An 18,085-nucleotide genomic window follows, 5' to 3' on the forward strand; every position below is an offset into this window, starting at 1 on the left:
ACATAAAGCACAAATAAAATGTGCTAATTCATGACCAGGCTCACTTCTATATCTTGTATTTTCAGAACAGTAACAAACAAAGAATCTATCAGCTGTACTGTGCAGCTTTAATGCGCTGACATTACAAAAGGTAACGTTCTAATGGACGGCCAGTCGTAACGTGACTCACGGTGTGGCTTTACCTCCCACATGCCTACTCAGCTTTAAATTCCCTCTTTAATTAAACCGAGGCAGAACGTAGATGGAAGCAGGAAGATTTCAGTAGCGGCTTTGAGTTTAATCCCAACAGAAGGGAGCTGCGCCTGCGGTCGTGCTTTCGGCTGAAATCGTCCGGCCTTGAGGGGAAAGGTGTCGAGAGGCATTCATTTAATTTGAGAATCTTTTATAATTCAGATTTATTTTATATGCTAATGAGCCACGAAGAACAAACTCAATAACCGCATGATAGTTTTCAATCTGCCTGATCCACAAATCTCAGCTCTTATGAACTACATACACACTTTCAACATAATATGTGCTGTTCATGATTCATTAACGTTTATAGCTGATCTAGAGTGACTTACGGAAGAGCGTCCTGCTGAAAGCTGTTAGAATTAGAGTACAGGTAGGAGAATGGATTGTTTTAATATAAAGACATTAGTGTAAGGGTGATATTAGTTTCCATTCAGGTACTTAGTAAGCAGGTGGGTCTCCGGTCGTATTTTAAGGATGGCAGGAGCAAGACAAAGCTGTTCAAACAGACTGGGGAGGTTTATTATCCCCACTCACAGTGCCCGTCGGTGTATGAACTCGACTCGTGCAGGTGAAAAATGCAGTCTGTACTGACTGTACGTGCCGGAGGGGGCGTATGTCGGTTGAGAGGCGTCCTCACTCAAGGGTCGAATCAGTATAGAGTCAGGGTTTAGGGGAGAAAATTGCGGGGGAAAGTGGGAAAAATAGAAAAATTCAAAAAAAGCCCTGATGCTTGTCTTCCTTGAGTTCTGATTGAATTGAGTTAGTTATTAAATCGTTATTACAGACTTATCACAAGCTTTACATTAACGTAGTGACATTCCATCGTCTTGACATTGCTAAACAGAGGATGGGTTTTCCATTTTCTTTCAAGGAAAGAGTTTTAACTTGCCCTTGCGTTTGCTCAGTGGAGTTCACAGACCCAAATCTCAGCTCTGCTACCAGCCATCCAGGCAGCTATACAGACATCGATTGACAGGGAGGAGATTTCACATCACTGCTGCGTTTATGACCTCTGCTGGCTGGCCGATTAAGTGGCCTGAGAAGACCTCCAACGCCGACCTGTGGGCGAGAACCAGCCAGAAACCCATCAGCCAGGACATGAAAAACAGAAGTGGGGTCACAAGACAAGCCCTGGACTGGAACCCACAGGGGAAACGCAGAGTGGGGAGGCCAAAACAGACGTGGAGGAGATCAGTCGAGGGCGAGGCCTGTCATGGACCCAGCTGAGAAGGGGTGTGGTTGTGGCCCTTTGCTCCACAAGGAGCCCATAGGCATAATGATGATGATGGCTGGTCGACAGCAATTGCACAGAGACGGGGGATAATGGGGGTCAGTGCATGACTCTCCGTGCACGATACGAATCTCCATATGAACACACCTCGTGCAGGTGAAAAGAAGCGGCTGGTTAGTGCACACGTGTCAGAAGTGGAGGTCTGCAGCCGTAGAGAAAAGCAAAACGCGATCAGGTGATTGGATACGACTAAATTGGGAGGAAAATTGACGTCTTCCCTTTTCTTGCGAGGTTTCGTCCTTTTGTTTACGATCAACGTTATTTAATACTCCATGTGAAAACAGCCAAATAAGGCAAAACTAAAAACAATGACCCTTTATTTTGGTAAATTTACTTCTAAGAGTATGTTATGATCGTCCTAAAAAACAATAAATTATTTTATTTGTATTAAAGCTCCTAATTACAGAAAAAAATCAAACATTTTGTGTCAGGCAAATAGAAATGGAAGTTTTATCAACTGGCAATGTAAGAACCACTTCTAAAATATTCGTACTCTGCTATTTTAGTAATCTATTTCACTAAGACACAAGTAAATAAACACAAACATGCAGAACTGTGAACTTAAACACATTTCTTTATAGTGATGATAAAATACCGGAGCTGTCAAATCAAGGTCACGGTGTTCCGTACAGTCCTGCCGGCGTGTTTTACTCACCGTTGTTTACTCTTAAATTCTACCAAACATAGAAATCCAGATAAAAGAACAACATTTATATTTCTATTGTTGTGTTTATACAGAATAAGCTTATATTGGCAGTAAAACAGCAGCAGGGGAGGTTTTACTGTAATGAAACGTTAATGCGGGTTTGAGCTGTGTACGGATTCCTGTTACTCACACCGGTGATTCGGACAGCGAAGTATTCAGTGAATATCACGATGTAGTTTTAATTATACTAATCAGACATTAACAAATTAGTGACTAAACATAATTAAAAGATTATCTAAACGATTAAAAGTAATAGTTTTTTGTAGATGGGAATACACCGAGCAGAACCAGTATAGTGTACGGAACACCGTGACTGCGTTACCTGAGGCGATTGTTGTTGAAGCGGTTTCAGGAGCGATGTGCTCACAAGCAGCTTTTCAATCTCAATCTTTACTTTTTACTCTCGCTTATTGTTCAATAAATATTTAAATTAAAATAAGACAACCCACATTACAAAAAATCCTACTTACCTCAGTAATTTTGAGTTCGCCTGATGAGAAACGTGTCACTTTTCTTCCTCCTCACAGATGTGGAACCCGGTCTGAACGGTTCCATCATGAAACCAGATGTTCAGATACTCTCGATGTACATTACTGGATCCAGAATTGAAAAACGGAGTGAGAAAGATCCTGCAGAAGCAGGAACAGGAGCAGAAGCATGTGCTTGGATCTGAACGAGAATGTGGGTGTATGAGATGGAGCTAATGCAGCAGCAGCACCAGCACCAGCAGAGGTGATGGTGCACTGGTGCTAATGGGTGCAGTGGACTGTTCAGTGTAATGAGGAGAAACGTTGTTCTTCATCCTCTGGTGAACTGTTGAAAGCTCAATGCTGACCACTTACACAATTTACACCCTTCAGTAAGCCTATTAGAACCTGGACCACGTCTAAACAAAGATTTAGGTTGGTATAGATCACTGAAGCATGACAGGATCTGATGATTCTTTTCGCTTTATAACTTCACCAGCAGACAATCTATCTACACAATAAATCAGGGCTGTTTAGGGGGGTACAGGGTTCCTGCCATTCCAAAACATAACTGCCATATCAACAACTGACGGATCTGGGAACACTGACAGATTCTAATGCTCCGCAAAACTAATGAGGGGAATAAATGTTCATTTATCATTTTAACATCAGTATATTAGAAGGTGTTTTCATTATATCTGAATAATTAATGAACATACACTGATCAGCAAAAACATTAAAACCACCTCCTTGTTTCTACTTACCGACCATTTTATCAGCTCCGCAGTTCTACAATTACCGACTGTCGTCCACCTGTTTCTCTGCATGCTTCGTTAGCCCCCTTTTATGCTGATCTTCAATGGTCATGACCCCCACAGAGCAGGTATTATTTAGGTGTTAGTGTGTTAGATCAGTGGTTCTCAAACTTTTTAGACCGAGTACCACCCATTATCAAATCGAAACTTCCAAGTACCACCTATGTTTCTCATCACAGAACCACATAAGGCTCACATTAATTAGGTGTGTATATATATATATATATATATATATATATATACGTATATACAGTGTATCACAAAAGTGAGTACACCCCTCACATTTCTGCAGATATTTAAGTATATCTTTTCATGGGACAACACTGACAAAATGACACTTTGACACAATGAAAAGTAGTCTGTGTGCAGCTTATATAACAATGTAAATTTATTCTTCCCTCAAAATAACTCAATATACAGCCATTAATGTCTAAACCACCGGCAACAAAAGTGAGTACACCCCTAAGAGACTACACCCCTAAATGTCCAAATTGAGCACTGCTTGTCATTTTCCCTCCAAAATGTCATGTAATTTGTTAGTGTTACTAGGTCTCAGGTGTGCATAGGGAGCAGGTGTGTTCAATTTAGTAGTACAGCTCTCACACTCTCTCATACTGGTCACTGAAAGTTCCAACATGGCACCTCATGGCAAAGAACTCTCTGAGGATCTTAAAAGACGAATTGTTGCGCTACATGAAAAAGGCCAAGGCTACAAGAAGATTGCCAACACCCTGAAACTGAGCTGCAGCACAGTGGCCAAGATCATCCAGCGTTTTAAAAGAGCATGGTCCACTCAGAACAGACCTCGCGTTGGTCGTCCAAAGAAGCTGAGTGCACGTGCTCAGCATCACATCCAACTGCTGTCTTTGAAAGATAGGCGCAGGAGTGCTGTCAGCATTGCTGCAGAGATTGAAAAGGTGGAGGGTCAGCCTGTCAGTGCTCAGACCATACGCCGCACACTACATCAAATTGGTCTGCATGGTTGTCACCCCAGAAGGAAGCCTCTTCTGAAGTCTCTACACAAGAAAGCCTGCAAACAGTTTGCTGAAGACATGTCAACAAAGGACATGGATTACTGGAACCATGTCCTATGGTCTGATGAGACCAAGATTAATTTGTTTGGTTCAGATGGTCTTAAGCATGTGTGGCGGCAATCAGGTGAGGAGTACAAAGATAAGTGTGTCATGCCTACAGTCAAGCATGGTGGTGGGAATGCCATGGTCTGGGGCTGCATGAGTGCAGCAGGTGTTGGGGAGTTACATTTCATTGAGGGACACATGAACTCCAATATGTACTGTGAAATACTGAAGCAGAGCATGATCCCCTCCCTCCGGAAACTGGGTCGCAGGGCAGTGTTCCAGCATGATAATGACCCCAAACACACCTCTAAGACGACCACTGCTTTATTGAAGAGGCTGAGGTTAAAGGTGATGGACTGGCCAAGCATGTCTCCAGACCTAAACCCAATAGAACATCTTTGGGGCATCCTCAAGCGGAAGGTGGAGGAGCGCAAAGTCTCGAATATCCGCCAGCTCCGTGATGTCGTCATGGAGGAGTGGAAAAGCATTCCAGTGGCAACCTGTGAAGCTCTGGTAAACTCCATGCCCAGGAAAGTTAAGGCAGTTCTGGGAAATAATGGTGGCCACACAAAATATTGACACTTCAGGAACTTTCACTTAGGGGTGTACTCACTTTTGTTGCCGGTGGTTTAGACATTAATGGCTGTATATTGAGTTATTTTGAGGGAAGAATAAATTTACACTGTTATATAAGCTGCACACAGACTACTTTTCATTGTGTCAAAGTGTCATTTTGTCAGTGTTGTCCCATGAAAAGATATACTTAAATATCTGCAGAAATGTGAGGGGTGTACTCACTTTTGTGATACACTGTATATACAGGGGTTGGACAATGAAACTGAAACACCTGTCATTTTAGTGTGGGAGGTTTCATGGCTAAATTGGACCAGTCTGGTGGCCAATCTTCATTAATTGCACATTGCACCAGTAAGAGCAGAGTGTGAAGGTTCAATTAGCAGGGTAAGAGCACAGTTTTGCTCAAAATATTGCAATGCACACAACATTATGGGTGACATACCAGAGTTCAAAAGAGGACAAATTGTTGGTGCACGTCTTGCTGGCGCATCTGTGACCAAGACAGCAAGTCTTTGTGATGTATCGAGAGCCACGGTATCCAGGGTAATGTCAGCATACCACCAAGAAGGACAAACCACATCCAACAGGATTAACTGTGGACGCAAGAGGAAGCTGTCTGAAAGGGATGTTCGGGTGCTAACCCGGATTGTATCCAAAAAACATAAAACCACGGCTGCCCAAATCACGGCAGAATTAAATGTGCACCTCAACTCTCCTGTTTCCACCAGAACTGTCCGTCGGGAGCTCCACAGGGTCGATATACACGGCCGGGCTGCTATAGCCAAACCTTTGGTCACTCGTGCCAATGCCAAACGTCGGTTTCAATGGTGCAAGGAGCGCAAATCTTGGGCTGTGGACAATGTGAAACATGTATTGTTCTCTGATGAGTCCACCTTTACTGTTTTCCCCACATCCGGGAGAGTTACGGTGTGGAGAAGCCCCAAAGAAGCGTACCACCCAGACCGTTGCATGCTCAGAGTGAAGCATGGGGGTGGATCAGTGATGGTTTGGGCTGCCATATCATGGCATTCCCTTGGCCCAATACTTGTGCTAGATGGGCGCGTCACTGCCAAGGACTACCGAACCATTCTGGAGGACCATGTGCATCCAATGGTTCAAACATTGTATCCTGAAGGCGGTGCCGTGTATCAGGATGACAATGCACCAATACACACAGCAAGACTGGTGAAAGATTGGTTTGATGAACATGAAGTTGAACATCTCCCATGGCCTGCACAGTCACCAGATCTAAATATTATTGAGTCACTTTGGGGTGTTTTGGAGAAGCGAGTCAGGAAACGTTTTCCTCCACCAGCATCACATAGTGACCTGGCCACTATCCTGCAAGAAGAATGGCTTAAAATCCCTCTGACCACTGTGCAGGACTTGTATATGTCATTTCCAAGACGAAATGACGCTGTATTGGCCGCAAAAGGAGGCCCTACACCATACTAATAAATTATTGTGGTCTAAAACCAGGTGTTTCAGTTTCATTGTCCAACCCCTGTATATTAGTGATGGGAATTATGGCTTCTTGACGGGAGCTGGATCTTTTGGCTCGGTTCCTTTCAAGGAGTCGTTCAAAAAGTGACTTCACGCTACTAGGTAAACTATAAGACACCCTCGATATTAACATCAAATTTGCATTAAATGTAGGCCTAATTCAAACATCACTTCAATGAGAAAGATTCATTTCAAAAGGCAAAAACACTACAGGGAAGAGACAGACTGTGGTTGCATTACATTAAGTTTCAGAAAAATCCTCTCTTGTACAGAGATGTGACTGTGTTTGTTTCTGCTTTAAAACATAAGCACAATTAAATAATCAGATTTAACAGAATTAAACAAGTTTATAGTTTATTTCTCAATTATTTGTAATTACACTACCAGCTCTCTCTCTCTCTCTGTGTGTGTGTGTGTGTGTGTGTCTCGTTCTCCGCAATACTGAAAGTGTTTCGGATTTGAATATCGACAATACACAGCCTTTATTACGATTTACGATTAATTCCCCTTTACTGATGGAAGCTGAATGGGTGGATTACAGCCGATAAGAATTGTGCAGAAATAAAAGACTCGGCTCCTTTCGTTCATTTTAAAGATCCGTTCAATAGAATCGGCATGTGAGTGAGTGGGATGCGTCTGTTTCGCGGAGCAGCCAGGAACGAGATCAGTGAGCTTCAAACGCAGATCTGATCTGATAAAAGCGAGAGATCTACTGATAACTTTACTGATAACTTTACTGATAACTTTACTGATACCGTTTCGGAAATTTCAGGATGGAAACCGCGAACGTGAAGTATAGACGTAATGAAGTACGGTGTCTGCGTAGCCCCGAATATTTTAAATAACACATTAGTTTTAATACGATTTGTTTTAATTAAACTGATTTTTATTAAAACAGAATTATAAGAATTTTATTAGTAATTTACACATTTTGTTATTTTTTTATTTATTATTATTAATTATTTTTTCGGTGCATGTAATTACTTTTCCGAGATTATCTGGCGTACCACCTCGTGCTGCTTCACGTACCACCAGTGTACCACAGTTTGAGAACCACTGTGTTAGATCATTCTCAGCACGGCAGTGACACTGACATGGTGGTGGTGTGTTAGTGTGTGTTGTGCTGGTATGAGCTTTTTAAATACCGTGTCCACTCACTGTCCACTCTATTAGACACTCCTACCTGGTCGGTCCACCTTGTAGATGTAAAGTCAGAGACGATCGCTCATCTATTGCTGCTGTTCGAGTCGCTCATCTTCTAGACCTTCATCAGTGGTCACAGGACGCTGCCCACGGGGGGCTGTTGGCTGGATATATTTTAGGTTGGTGGACTATTCTCAGTCCAGCAGGGACAGTGAGGTGTTTAAAAACTCCAGCAGCGCTGCTGTGTCTGATCCGCTCATACCAGCACAACACACACTAACACACCACCACCATGTCAGTGTCACTGCAGTGCTGAGAATCATCCACCACCTAAATAATACCTGCTCTGTGGTGGTCCTGACCACTGAAGAACAGGGTGAAAGCAGGCTGAAAAGTATGTAGATAAAGTGGAGCTGATAAAATGGACAGTGATTGTAAAAACAAGAAGTGGTTTTAATGTTATGGCTCATCGGTGTACATCACAACTCATTTTAAAACCCAAGTGTGCTGAAACCCATCCAAACTGGAAAACAATATCATCGCTGCGTAAATGCAATCAGGTGGTTCAATGGGTGCTACCCACTTACATGGGTCCTGATGCCACATCAAATGTGTTGTTTCCTGTAATGTTTTCCAATCTACCCTAACCATGAGCAGATAGTGGTAATTAAAAATAAATTTAAAAAAACAAATGCAATTACGATGCTCCAAACAGTTCTATTTTTATTCACATTTAATGTCAGAGAAGTGGGGGTGGAGAGGGGAGAGGGATTGCTAAGCACCCCTCTGTGGGGCAGGGGTGTTTGCACAGCCGCCAGCCAGAATTTCGTGGGGTAAAATAAGAGCAAGTCACGTGATAGCTGAGGATTCACATGAGAAGCGTCAAAACCGTGAGCCTCAGCGCAAACTGAATATATATTCTGAGCTGAATCTGCATCAGTGTGGAATAAGCGTCAGATCCAGGGTTACAGCTCCACATGTATCTGTGTTTATCTGGATTCTCCTCCCTGTTTCACTTTTAAACTTATGTTATAGCTCCAGCTTCTGAGAAATGGTGAGAATCAGAATCAGCTTCTCCCAGATTCTAAAACGCTTCTGGTTCAAAATAAAGCTTAACGTGGTTTAATGTAGTAAAAGAAGGAGACAGGAGCACTAAACTTCTCTTCATTATTACTGCTCATAAGTTCCTCCACTAATCACATTCCTCACTCGCTGTTTTACTACAATAAGTCACGTTAAGCTAACGTTGTTCGCACAGGCCTGAGTCGCTTTTACTGCGTCGTATCAAATAGTATGTCCCACTGGAGAAGCTTTGAAAAGGTTCAAGCGCAAAAATCGCAAAAATAATCAGTGGGTGTATGCGTGCACTCCATAAAACTAAAAAAATAAGTCAGTGGAATGACAGTACGGTAAGAAAGAACCACATTGCTGTCCTAAAAACGATGCCGTACATGACAAAGTTAGATGAACGAATCTCGAAAAACACCCAGGCGTAACATCCAGAGTGCTTTTACAGCGATGTTTTGTTGACACGTCAGACAAAGGTTGAACTAAAGTTAAATACCAAAGTCATCATCCACACCATGAAGCCCTGCTGAAAGCTGAAAGGTTCATTATTAATTCATGGCTGCTTTGCCGTTCTCACTGCCGGAAGGGCTCGGAAACACGGAGAAAACGAAAAGCCACAAACTATATCGAGGGATCTGAAAGGAAAATCTCAGAGTAGGTGTCTGTTACCTGGAGCTGGATAGTGCTCGGATAATGCAGGAATAAATCAACTAAACGTCTCAGCAGAGTTCAAAAAGCAGAGTAATATTCCAGATAAAGCTAACACATCACGTCTTTGATGAAAAATCAAACAAACAGACTGAAGTTTTAGCAAAATTAAAATGAAGCGTGTGTGCTGGATATTAATCTGATATTACAGCGCCATGCTGGAGAACTCATCACATTAACCTGACAGGAAATGCAGTCTAAATGATGCCACTGCGGTAACGGTTTAAAAGTGAGGCAGGTTCGAGACGAAGGCGGTACAGTAGACGTCATGAGGTCCAGTCCAGCAGCCACGGATCTTTATATGGCTATATGGCATCAGTAGTAGTAGTGGTCAGTGCAGATCCTTCAACAGATGATGCCAAAGTCACATAATGGTGCAGAATCTGGAGCTGATTCTTCTGTGTTGGGATGAAGCCTCCTCACTGTGAGCATGTGCCGGAGGTACCGTCTCTGTGTGCTCACTACAATTAATAAAGAACTAGTCAGAGTTCACCATCAACAACTGGTTACCATACTAGATAATACACAGTTATTATGACCACCAACTAATATCCAGAGTGACCGGGAGAGACTCAGTAAGGTTCTGGTAGGTCGTCTCAGGTATCTGGAGCCATTCTGACTGCACTGAGCCAACACGACCATCAAGGTGGTCCTACAGATGCTCAATCGGTTTGAAGTCTGGGGAATTAGGAGGCCAGAGGTCATGCTCTTCCAACCGTTCTTGCTGGAGGATCCCATCTGCCCCAGGGAAGAATCAGCATGTATGGGTGATCTGCAAGGGTCGGTTGAGAGCTCACCAAACGTGACTTCCTTCATGAGCTACGCCGTCGAAATTAGAAAGTGGTCATAATAATGTGACTCGACAATGTAATAGCTCTGTTTAAAATATGTACCGTACCTGAGCGGCTCGACTGGATTCGGCTCCGAACCTTCACTTAATGGCTTATCTAAAGCAAACGAACAAAAACAATAATAATAATAATAACATTTTAATATATATAATCGATGCCGTAAGACATGTTCTTTAATACATCCAGCGTAATACATCCAGAGTTTTTAAACTCTGATAACATTTTTGGGTCTCTCTAGATGGGTGTAAGCTGTTCTTGTAGATGTGTACCCACCCTTCTGAGGCTCCAGGTCAGTCTGGTGAGGACGATCAGGATCCTCATGAGTGTTATTCAGATTCCTGCCAACCATAAGACGTATAAAAAAATCAACATTTTTAAATGTTTAAATAAATTGTAAGTACAGTCTCTATCCACAATCAAAAACTTTATAAATATCAGAACGTTGCACCCATGTGTGCATGCTGGCACCTTTTTCCAAAATAAATGGACACACGCTGCTGTAATTGAATTAATTCTGAAGGCTGGAGGCGAGATTTGGAAACACGACTGGACATTAGTAAGACTGAGCACTAACCATGAGTAACAGGGCCTGCTCACAGTGGCAGTTCCAATTTATCAGGACTGGACTGTATACGGGCATGTGGGCATATACGAACATGGACAAAAGTATCAGTAACAGGTAGGAAATTATATGCTCTTAACTGTGCAGCAACAGTTTAGGGAAGACCCTTTCCTGTTCCAGCATAAAGACATGAAGAAAAGCTCCAGCGTCCTGCACAGAGACCCTGACCACAGCCCCACTCAACAGCTCTGGGACGAACCGGAACATCGACGTCAGCGCCCGGCCGTACAAACGCAGTCATGTTTTGACTGAATGGGCACAAATTCCCACAGACAGACAGAACAGTGGCTGTTGTTCCAGCTGAAAAGATTCCATTTGGTTGTAAAATGGGACGTCCAACAAGCTTATGGTCGGGTGTCCGAATACTTTTGACCATGTAATAATGATGCTGCACATTTGGCCAGTGTAGCAGCCGTATTAAGAGACACATTTTAAACACATGAAGAATCTAGGATGTAGGTACAATAATAGCTGAAAGGATAATCCGCTAGCACACCAGCGCCAAGATCCTGAGCTCCCTGGGTGCCATCTAACGGGCACAATCGGCCTCCAGCCTGCAGGGTGGGAAAGACCGGACTAAGGGGGCGGGGTTATCAACGCTGTGCAAGGACCTTGGTCGCCCGGGGCGCCCATACAGAAAGTGGAGGAGCGCCGAGATTGGGGCGTGGCTCGCCATACTCGAAGCCGACCTCACACAAATCCACCGAAGTATGGATACGTACAAAGGGATTGGTGGACTGCGCACACATCAGAGGGAGTGTGTGTCAGGTGAACATACACCCAGCAGCGGATTGGCTACGGTAAATACGGATCCAAATTGTAGTTCTGGGTGCGTAAACACACACAGGACAAACGTTCCCATGTAATGAACTATTCAGTGTTTTATTAGATTATAACTGAGTTAATCGATCTTTTAGAAGAAGGTCGCCACTAACCACGTTCATTACAAGCTCAGTTGAATCACTCCTGTATTGGGTCAGAAGCACACAGAAGAATCAATACAGTCTTTCATGTAAATCAGAACCTTTAGGATAAGTTTAGGACAGGCAGCAGCAGCTGGACTCGCTCTGGCACAATGGACACCGTCAGCTACTAAATGAGGAACGAAACTCCAGCTACTAAATGAAACTGATTGCTGTCGACTGAGCGCGCACTGACAATGGCTGGGTTGTTGTGGTCATTAGCACCACCGATATTTGAACCCCGGATCCCTAGATCTCAGCAGTACTTAACTAAAAAAAGTAATATTTATTATTATTATTTATTTATTTTTTAATTTGCATTTTTTCCCCAATCTAGTCGGATCCAATTACCCGATTGCATTACGCTTCCTCTCCACCGAGCTGATCCCTACTGCTGATTAAGACTGACACACGCCCCCTCCGGCACGTGCGCAGTAGACACCACACACGCACCTCCCAGGCATTTAGCTGACGCTTTTATCCAAAGCGACTTACATTACAGTTACAGTATACAGTCTGAGCAACCGAGGTTTAAGGGCCTTGCTCAAGGGCCCAACAGCAGCAACCTAGCAGTGGTGGGGCTTGAACCAGCAACCTTTGGATCACTAGTCCTGTGCCTTAACCACTAGGCTTAACCACTAGGCTACGGCTTGCCGCAGTAGCCGACTGCATCTTTTCACCTGCACGATGCGAGTTCATACGCGGATCAGCTTTGTGTACGGAGAGCCACACCCTGATCAGCATTATTCCTCGCCAGCAGAGGTCGTAATTGCATCAGTTATGAGGTCCAGCCTCCCACCCTGTATGAACAACAACAAGCCAATCATTGTTCATGTACATTGTTCATGAATATGTTCAAATATTTATTATTAACTGCTGCAAATATATGAAGTCAAATATGTTGTCATAAAGGGAGGTAATGAGTGTGGGGGTGAAGGGTGGGTATATTTTCAGAGAACAATGTCAATGGCGGAAAAAATAAACGTTGCAGAATCATTAACATGGAAGTTGAATGTCTGTAAAGCTTTCAACTTTTAACTTTACTTGCTCATATAATGTGCAACAGTTTAAAGAATAAACTTAATTAATTAAGATTTATAAACAATGAGTGTGTCCACGTACCGATTAGCCTCCGGGAGTGTGTTTACGTAATCGTGCCGCTCTGTGTGCGTTACGTTCGATGTCGTTACTGCGTCACCGTGAGGTTTCCTTCGTCCGTACGTTTCTATAAAGCAAAACAAACAAAATAAAAGCAGGAATGTGGAGTTATTTTATAAAAACACCATAAATCCAACATCAGTCATGTTTTTTTCCCCAGAAGGGTGGAGGCTGTGTCCCTATTTGCAGCTAGAACATCCTCCGGTCATCTGGGGAGACTCATTCATGAGATTTCGGAGTGTGCCTGTGAGGTGCTGATGCTGAGACGTAAAGGCGAGGTCCGTAATCGACGTTCTGATTAATCCTAGAGGCGGTGAGTGGGACTAAGATCCATGTGAGGTCTCGGACACTTTAGAGATCGAGGAGGGACCTGACTAACACACCTGCATAAGATGGGTTCATACGGAGATCCGTATCACGTACGGAGACTCAGGCACCGTTCTCCATGATCCCTCATCTTACCGTGCAGGCACCATCACCCTCGGACGAGCCAATCCTTGTCCGTTTAGGCGCCCGGCGGGCCGGTAGCAGAGCCGAGAGCTGAGATTCAAACTCACAAGTTTTCATTTAGACACACGCGATCATATCGAACAGAACATTTAACAGGACCGCACACAAGCATGTGCAGGGCGTGTGCCAGTTTAGTCCTTACCGCATCCCGACTGCTTGCTAGTGCCAGCTTAACTATTCGATTATATTATTATAATAATATAATTATTAATAATTAGTCAACAAGAGCAAATTTACACCAGCAAACACCTTATTTACATCATTAGCGCGTTTCATTTACCTAAAAAACCTCGATAAATTACCCATCACACACCCACTATCAGCACACGCTCACACACACTAAGTCTAGATCAGGATCATTTCCGTTTACTATAACATCACCTCTGCCCTCGACCCTGCGCCCACCCGGGCGTCCTCTTCCTCCCTGCTCGTTCATCGCGTCCTCGGCGTGCCTCGTCTGAGCCGCTCTGCGTGAACACGGATCCCCAAATCAGGTCATTTTTGAAGCTAATAATGATAGCATCAGGGGATTGGAAACAATATAATAATAATAATATGATTTTACACAGTATTACCGTTGCTGCTGCCGGGTTAAGGTCCTCTCCTGAATGGCTCGCCTGGCTGGGATGCCTCTCTGTGTTACGATATCGGGATCATGACACGATTTAGTGCTCATTTCTGATCTACTGTGTGTCAAAAACACATAAAAATCTAAACGTCTGGGTTATAGGTGCACTAACGTACCTGCTGCACGGCCAGTTGGAGCTGCAGAGCCTCACTGAGTTTATTGACGAGATGTTCCTGAGGCGAGCTCGATACGTTCTACAGGAAAAACACAGCAAACCGGCCAAATTAAACGAAGCAAGAACATTACAGGACTAACGGAGCACCCGCGGGTTATAATTATTATAATTATATGACCGTAGATGTCACGGGTCGAGACGAGGGCAGCTTGGATATCGATAATTCGCCATCCGCTGCGCCACTGTGCCAGGCTGTATAAAGCTTTCATTCATTCACTGTCTGTTTTACCACCGCTGTAACCCAATCAGGGACACAGTGGGTTCGATATATAGGAAACTGATACAATCGATAGAATAGATCACGATGACCCGAAGCCACGAAACTAAGAACGGGTTTGAGATTCCTCTCACCTCGGATTCAGAAAGCAGTGCCAGCGCTCGCTTGTAGTGCACGACGGCCTTCTCGGGGTCTCTGGTTCTCATTCTTATCCCACCCAGACCTTCACAGACCTTCCACTGGCCCGAGGAATCACCTACAGATGGATGGACGGGCAGAGAGGGTCAGCACGTGTGGAGCTGTGATTAACGAGCATCATTAGGGCTGCACAGTTTAACATAGTTCATTCAGGATCACCTTTTACGGCTGCTTAATTCATCAATGAATTGTCATTTAATTAAACAATCGACTGTTACGTTTCCGCTCCTTCACACTCACTTTTTAATACTTTAATTTTTAAAGCTAGTCGCATCCAATCCCCAAATCTGCTGCAGACCCCTAACACACTCCGACACGTGTGCGGCATCCGACCACTTCTTTTCACCTGTACGAGGCGAGAGTCACGCACTGATCCCCATTATCCTCCGTCTCTGTGCAGTGTCATCGATCAGCCAGCAGAGGTCGTAATGAGGTTGTAATTGTGGAACAGCTCTGGTGGGCTGGCGTGTTTTACAGTCGCACCACTCGGGCACCATTTACTCCACCCTTAACACCTATGGGCACATTTTTGAGTGGCTGGAGTATTTGGAGGAAAACCTACACGGACGGACACAGAGAAGAACATGCTAAACTTCTCACAGACTATGACAGGGTGCAAGAAACAGCAAGAAAGATTAGTGACTTCCGGTTTGGGTACGCTGTGCGCTTGTGTTGTTGCCGCTCCATTCGGGTTTCGGTTTCATTTGACTATCTTTTTTCCTTGGACTTTTGCTCCGACTGTTTTCGGACATTCTCAGTTTTTCTCTTTTTCACACAGTTGGGCACTTAACGGAGATACCGCTGTTGCTACTGTTTGTTTACACCGGCATGCCGCTATTGCGTGCGGCTAAAGCAGAAGTTTTACCAGCTATAGTTCTTTTAATATTCATCTCTGCTGAAACTCGCTTCGAGCGCAGCTACTGACATCGTCTGATTCTTGACCACTGCGAACTGCTGAGTGACCCGCTTCCTTCAGTTAATCTCGCAGGGTTTCGCTAGTATGTGGGTATGTGGGTACTTGCCATTGGATCGGCTAACGTAGTTCCTCAAGGTTTTGCCATTAGCTACTTGTACCTGTGCAGTGTGGCTGTGAGGTTGTGCTGCGGCTGCAAACACTCTTTTGTTTAATTTCTTTCTATTATTTTGGCTACTGGCCATTCATATACGGTGCATTATGTCATCTACTGGCTTTATGCTTTCTGCCATCTCCGTTTTTGCATCGTTTGGTCACTCCATTTCCTTTCTTTTGAGGTGTCGGAAACACTGATACATGCTTTCGTCACCAGCCGTCTGGACTACTGCAATTCCTTATTGCATGGGCTTCCCGCCAAAACTCTCAGTCCCCTGCAAACTATACAAAATGCGGCTGCTAGGGTCCTGACATTTACCCGAAAGTTTGACCACATCACCCCTGTTCTGGAAAAATTACATTAGCTGCCAATTTCTATGCGCATTAAATATTAAAATTCTGGTCCTCCCTTTTAAAGCACTTCATGGTCTTGCCCCCATCTATCTTACTAAACTTCTCACACGTCAAACACCATCACGCAGACTGAGGTCGTCAGACACAAATCAGCTTTCCGTTCCTAGATTTAGGATGTCCACTATGGGCGGCAGATCCTTCAGCGTTGCCGCCCCAACACTCTGGAACTCTCTGCCCCCGACTCTCCGCTCTATCTCTTCTCTTTCTGTTTTTAAGGTGTCTCTAAAGACCCATCTCTTCTCACAACATTTTCATTCTACCTCCTGAACCTGTATTTCTAACCCATCCTCACACACTTCTGTTTTTTTTTTTTTTTGAATTGTTTGGTTTTATTTTTGTTTTGTTTTGTTTTTCGTTTTGTTTTTGTTACCGCTCTATTACTGTACAGCGAGCTTGAGCTTGGTTAAAGGCGCTATATAAGACTAAACAGGACTAAAAGACAAAGGCAAGAGACAAGCAGAGTGTACGGCAAAAACCAAATAGACAGAGTCACCAGAAATCAAACAGAGTTACCAGAATCATCTCCAACCAGCCTTTCCCTCTCTTTAATACCCAGCTGATGGGGCTAATTAGCCCAGGAAACCAATCACGAGAGGGGAGCTGGCTGAAGACTAGAATTTTTTTTAATCTTTTAAAGTTCACCTGGTTACATTTTGAGCCAGTTTGCTGCAGCGCCTTAAAAAAGATGAACTGTGTGATATGACGTGAAAAAAGTGACCCGGACAGAACGAAAAACGCTTAAAATACAAAACGCGAAAAAATAAAGCATAACGTTTGTTGTACTAAAACAACGACCGATGAATTTGGGCAGTACAGAGTGTTTATAACTAGTACATAGTGTTTATAACCAGTACAGAGCACTTGTAACCAGTACAGAGCGTTTATAACCAGTACAGAGCTCTTATAACCAGTAGAGAGCGTTTATAACCATTACAGAGCTCTTATAACCAGTACAGAGCACTTATAACCAGTACAGAGCACTTATAACCAGTACAGAGCGTTTATAACCAGTACAGAGCTCTTATAACCAGTACAGAGCGTTTATAACCAGTACAGAGCTCTTATAACCAGTACAGAGCTCTTATAACCAGTACAGAGCTCTTATAACCAGTACAAAACTCTTATAACCAGTACAGAGCACTTATAACCAGTACAGAGCACTTATAACCAGTATAGAGTGTTTATAACCAGTACAGAGCGTTTATAACCAGTACAGAGCTCTTATAACCAGTACAGAGCGTTTATAACCAGTACAGAGCTCTTATAACCAGTACAGAGCGTTTATAACCAGTACAGAGCGTTTATAACCAGTACAGCGCGTTTATAACCAGTACAGAGCTCTTATAACCAGTACAGAGCGTTTATAACCAGTACAGAGTCAGGGCGCATCATCCTGCTATGAGAGGCCACAGATATCAGGGAAGCGTCTCCATAAAAGGGTGAACATGGTCTTCAACCATGCTTAGGTAGGAGCTCCGTATCAGAGTAACATTCACATGGACGGCAGGACCCGAGGTTTCCCAGCAGAACGTCCACAGGAGCTCGTCTGTTGGATCGGACCACACGGGCAAGCCTTCGCTCCCTACGTGCATCAGTGAGCCTTGGCGCTCATGACCCTGTCGCCGGTTTACCACTGTCCCTTCCTTGGAGCACTTTTGATAGATACTGACCCCTGCAGACCAGGATCCAAA

At 43.8% G+C, this 18,085-nt stretch overlaps 1 protein-coding gene across 1 annotated transcript in view; it reads right to left on the bottom strand.

The window, feature by feature from the left end:
- Positions 1-9,417: 9,417 nt before the first annotated feature.
- The window catches only part of LOC134310157 (tetratricopeptide repeat protein 24), a 184,471-nt gene continuing 175,803 nt past the window's right edge, over positions 9,418-18,085 (bottom strand). Inside the window, exons 7-14 of the mRNA XM_062991686.1 lie at positions 14,848-14,969; positions 14,438-14,515; positions 14,269-14,327; positions 14,075-14,160; positions 13,148-13,250; positions 10,715-10,779; positions 10,489-10,537; positions 9,418-10,051 (exon numbers count right to left, since the gene is read on the bottom strand). Of these exons, the coding sequence (XP_062847756.1) occupies positions 9,955-10,051; positions 10,489-10,537; positions 10,715-10,779; positions 13,148-13,250; positions 14,075-14,160; positions 14,269-14,327; positions 14,438-14,515; positions 14,848-14,969 (659 nt within the window). The 3' untranslated portion in view covers positions 9,418-9,954. The remainder of the gene's footprint in view (positions 10,052-10,488; positions 10,538-10,714; positions 10,780-13,147; positions 13,251-14,074; positions 14,161-14,268; positions 14,328-14,437; positions 14,516-14,847; positions 14,970-18,085) is intronic.

Source organism: Trichomycterus rosablanca, chromosome 3 (assembly GCF_030014385.1).
Source record: "Trichomycterus rosablanca isolate fTriRos1 chromosome 3, fTriRos1.hap1, whole genome shotgun sequence".
Classification (NCBI taxonomy): Eukaryota; Metazoa; Chordata; class Actinopteri; order Siluriformes; family Trichomycteridae; genus Trichomycterus; species Trichomycterus rosablanca.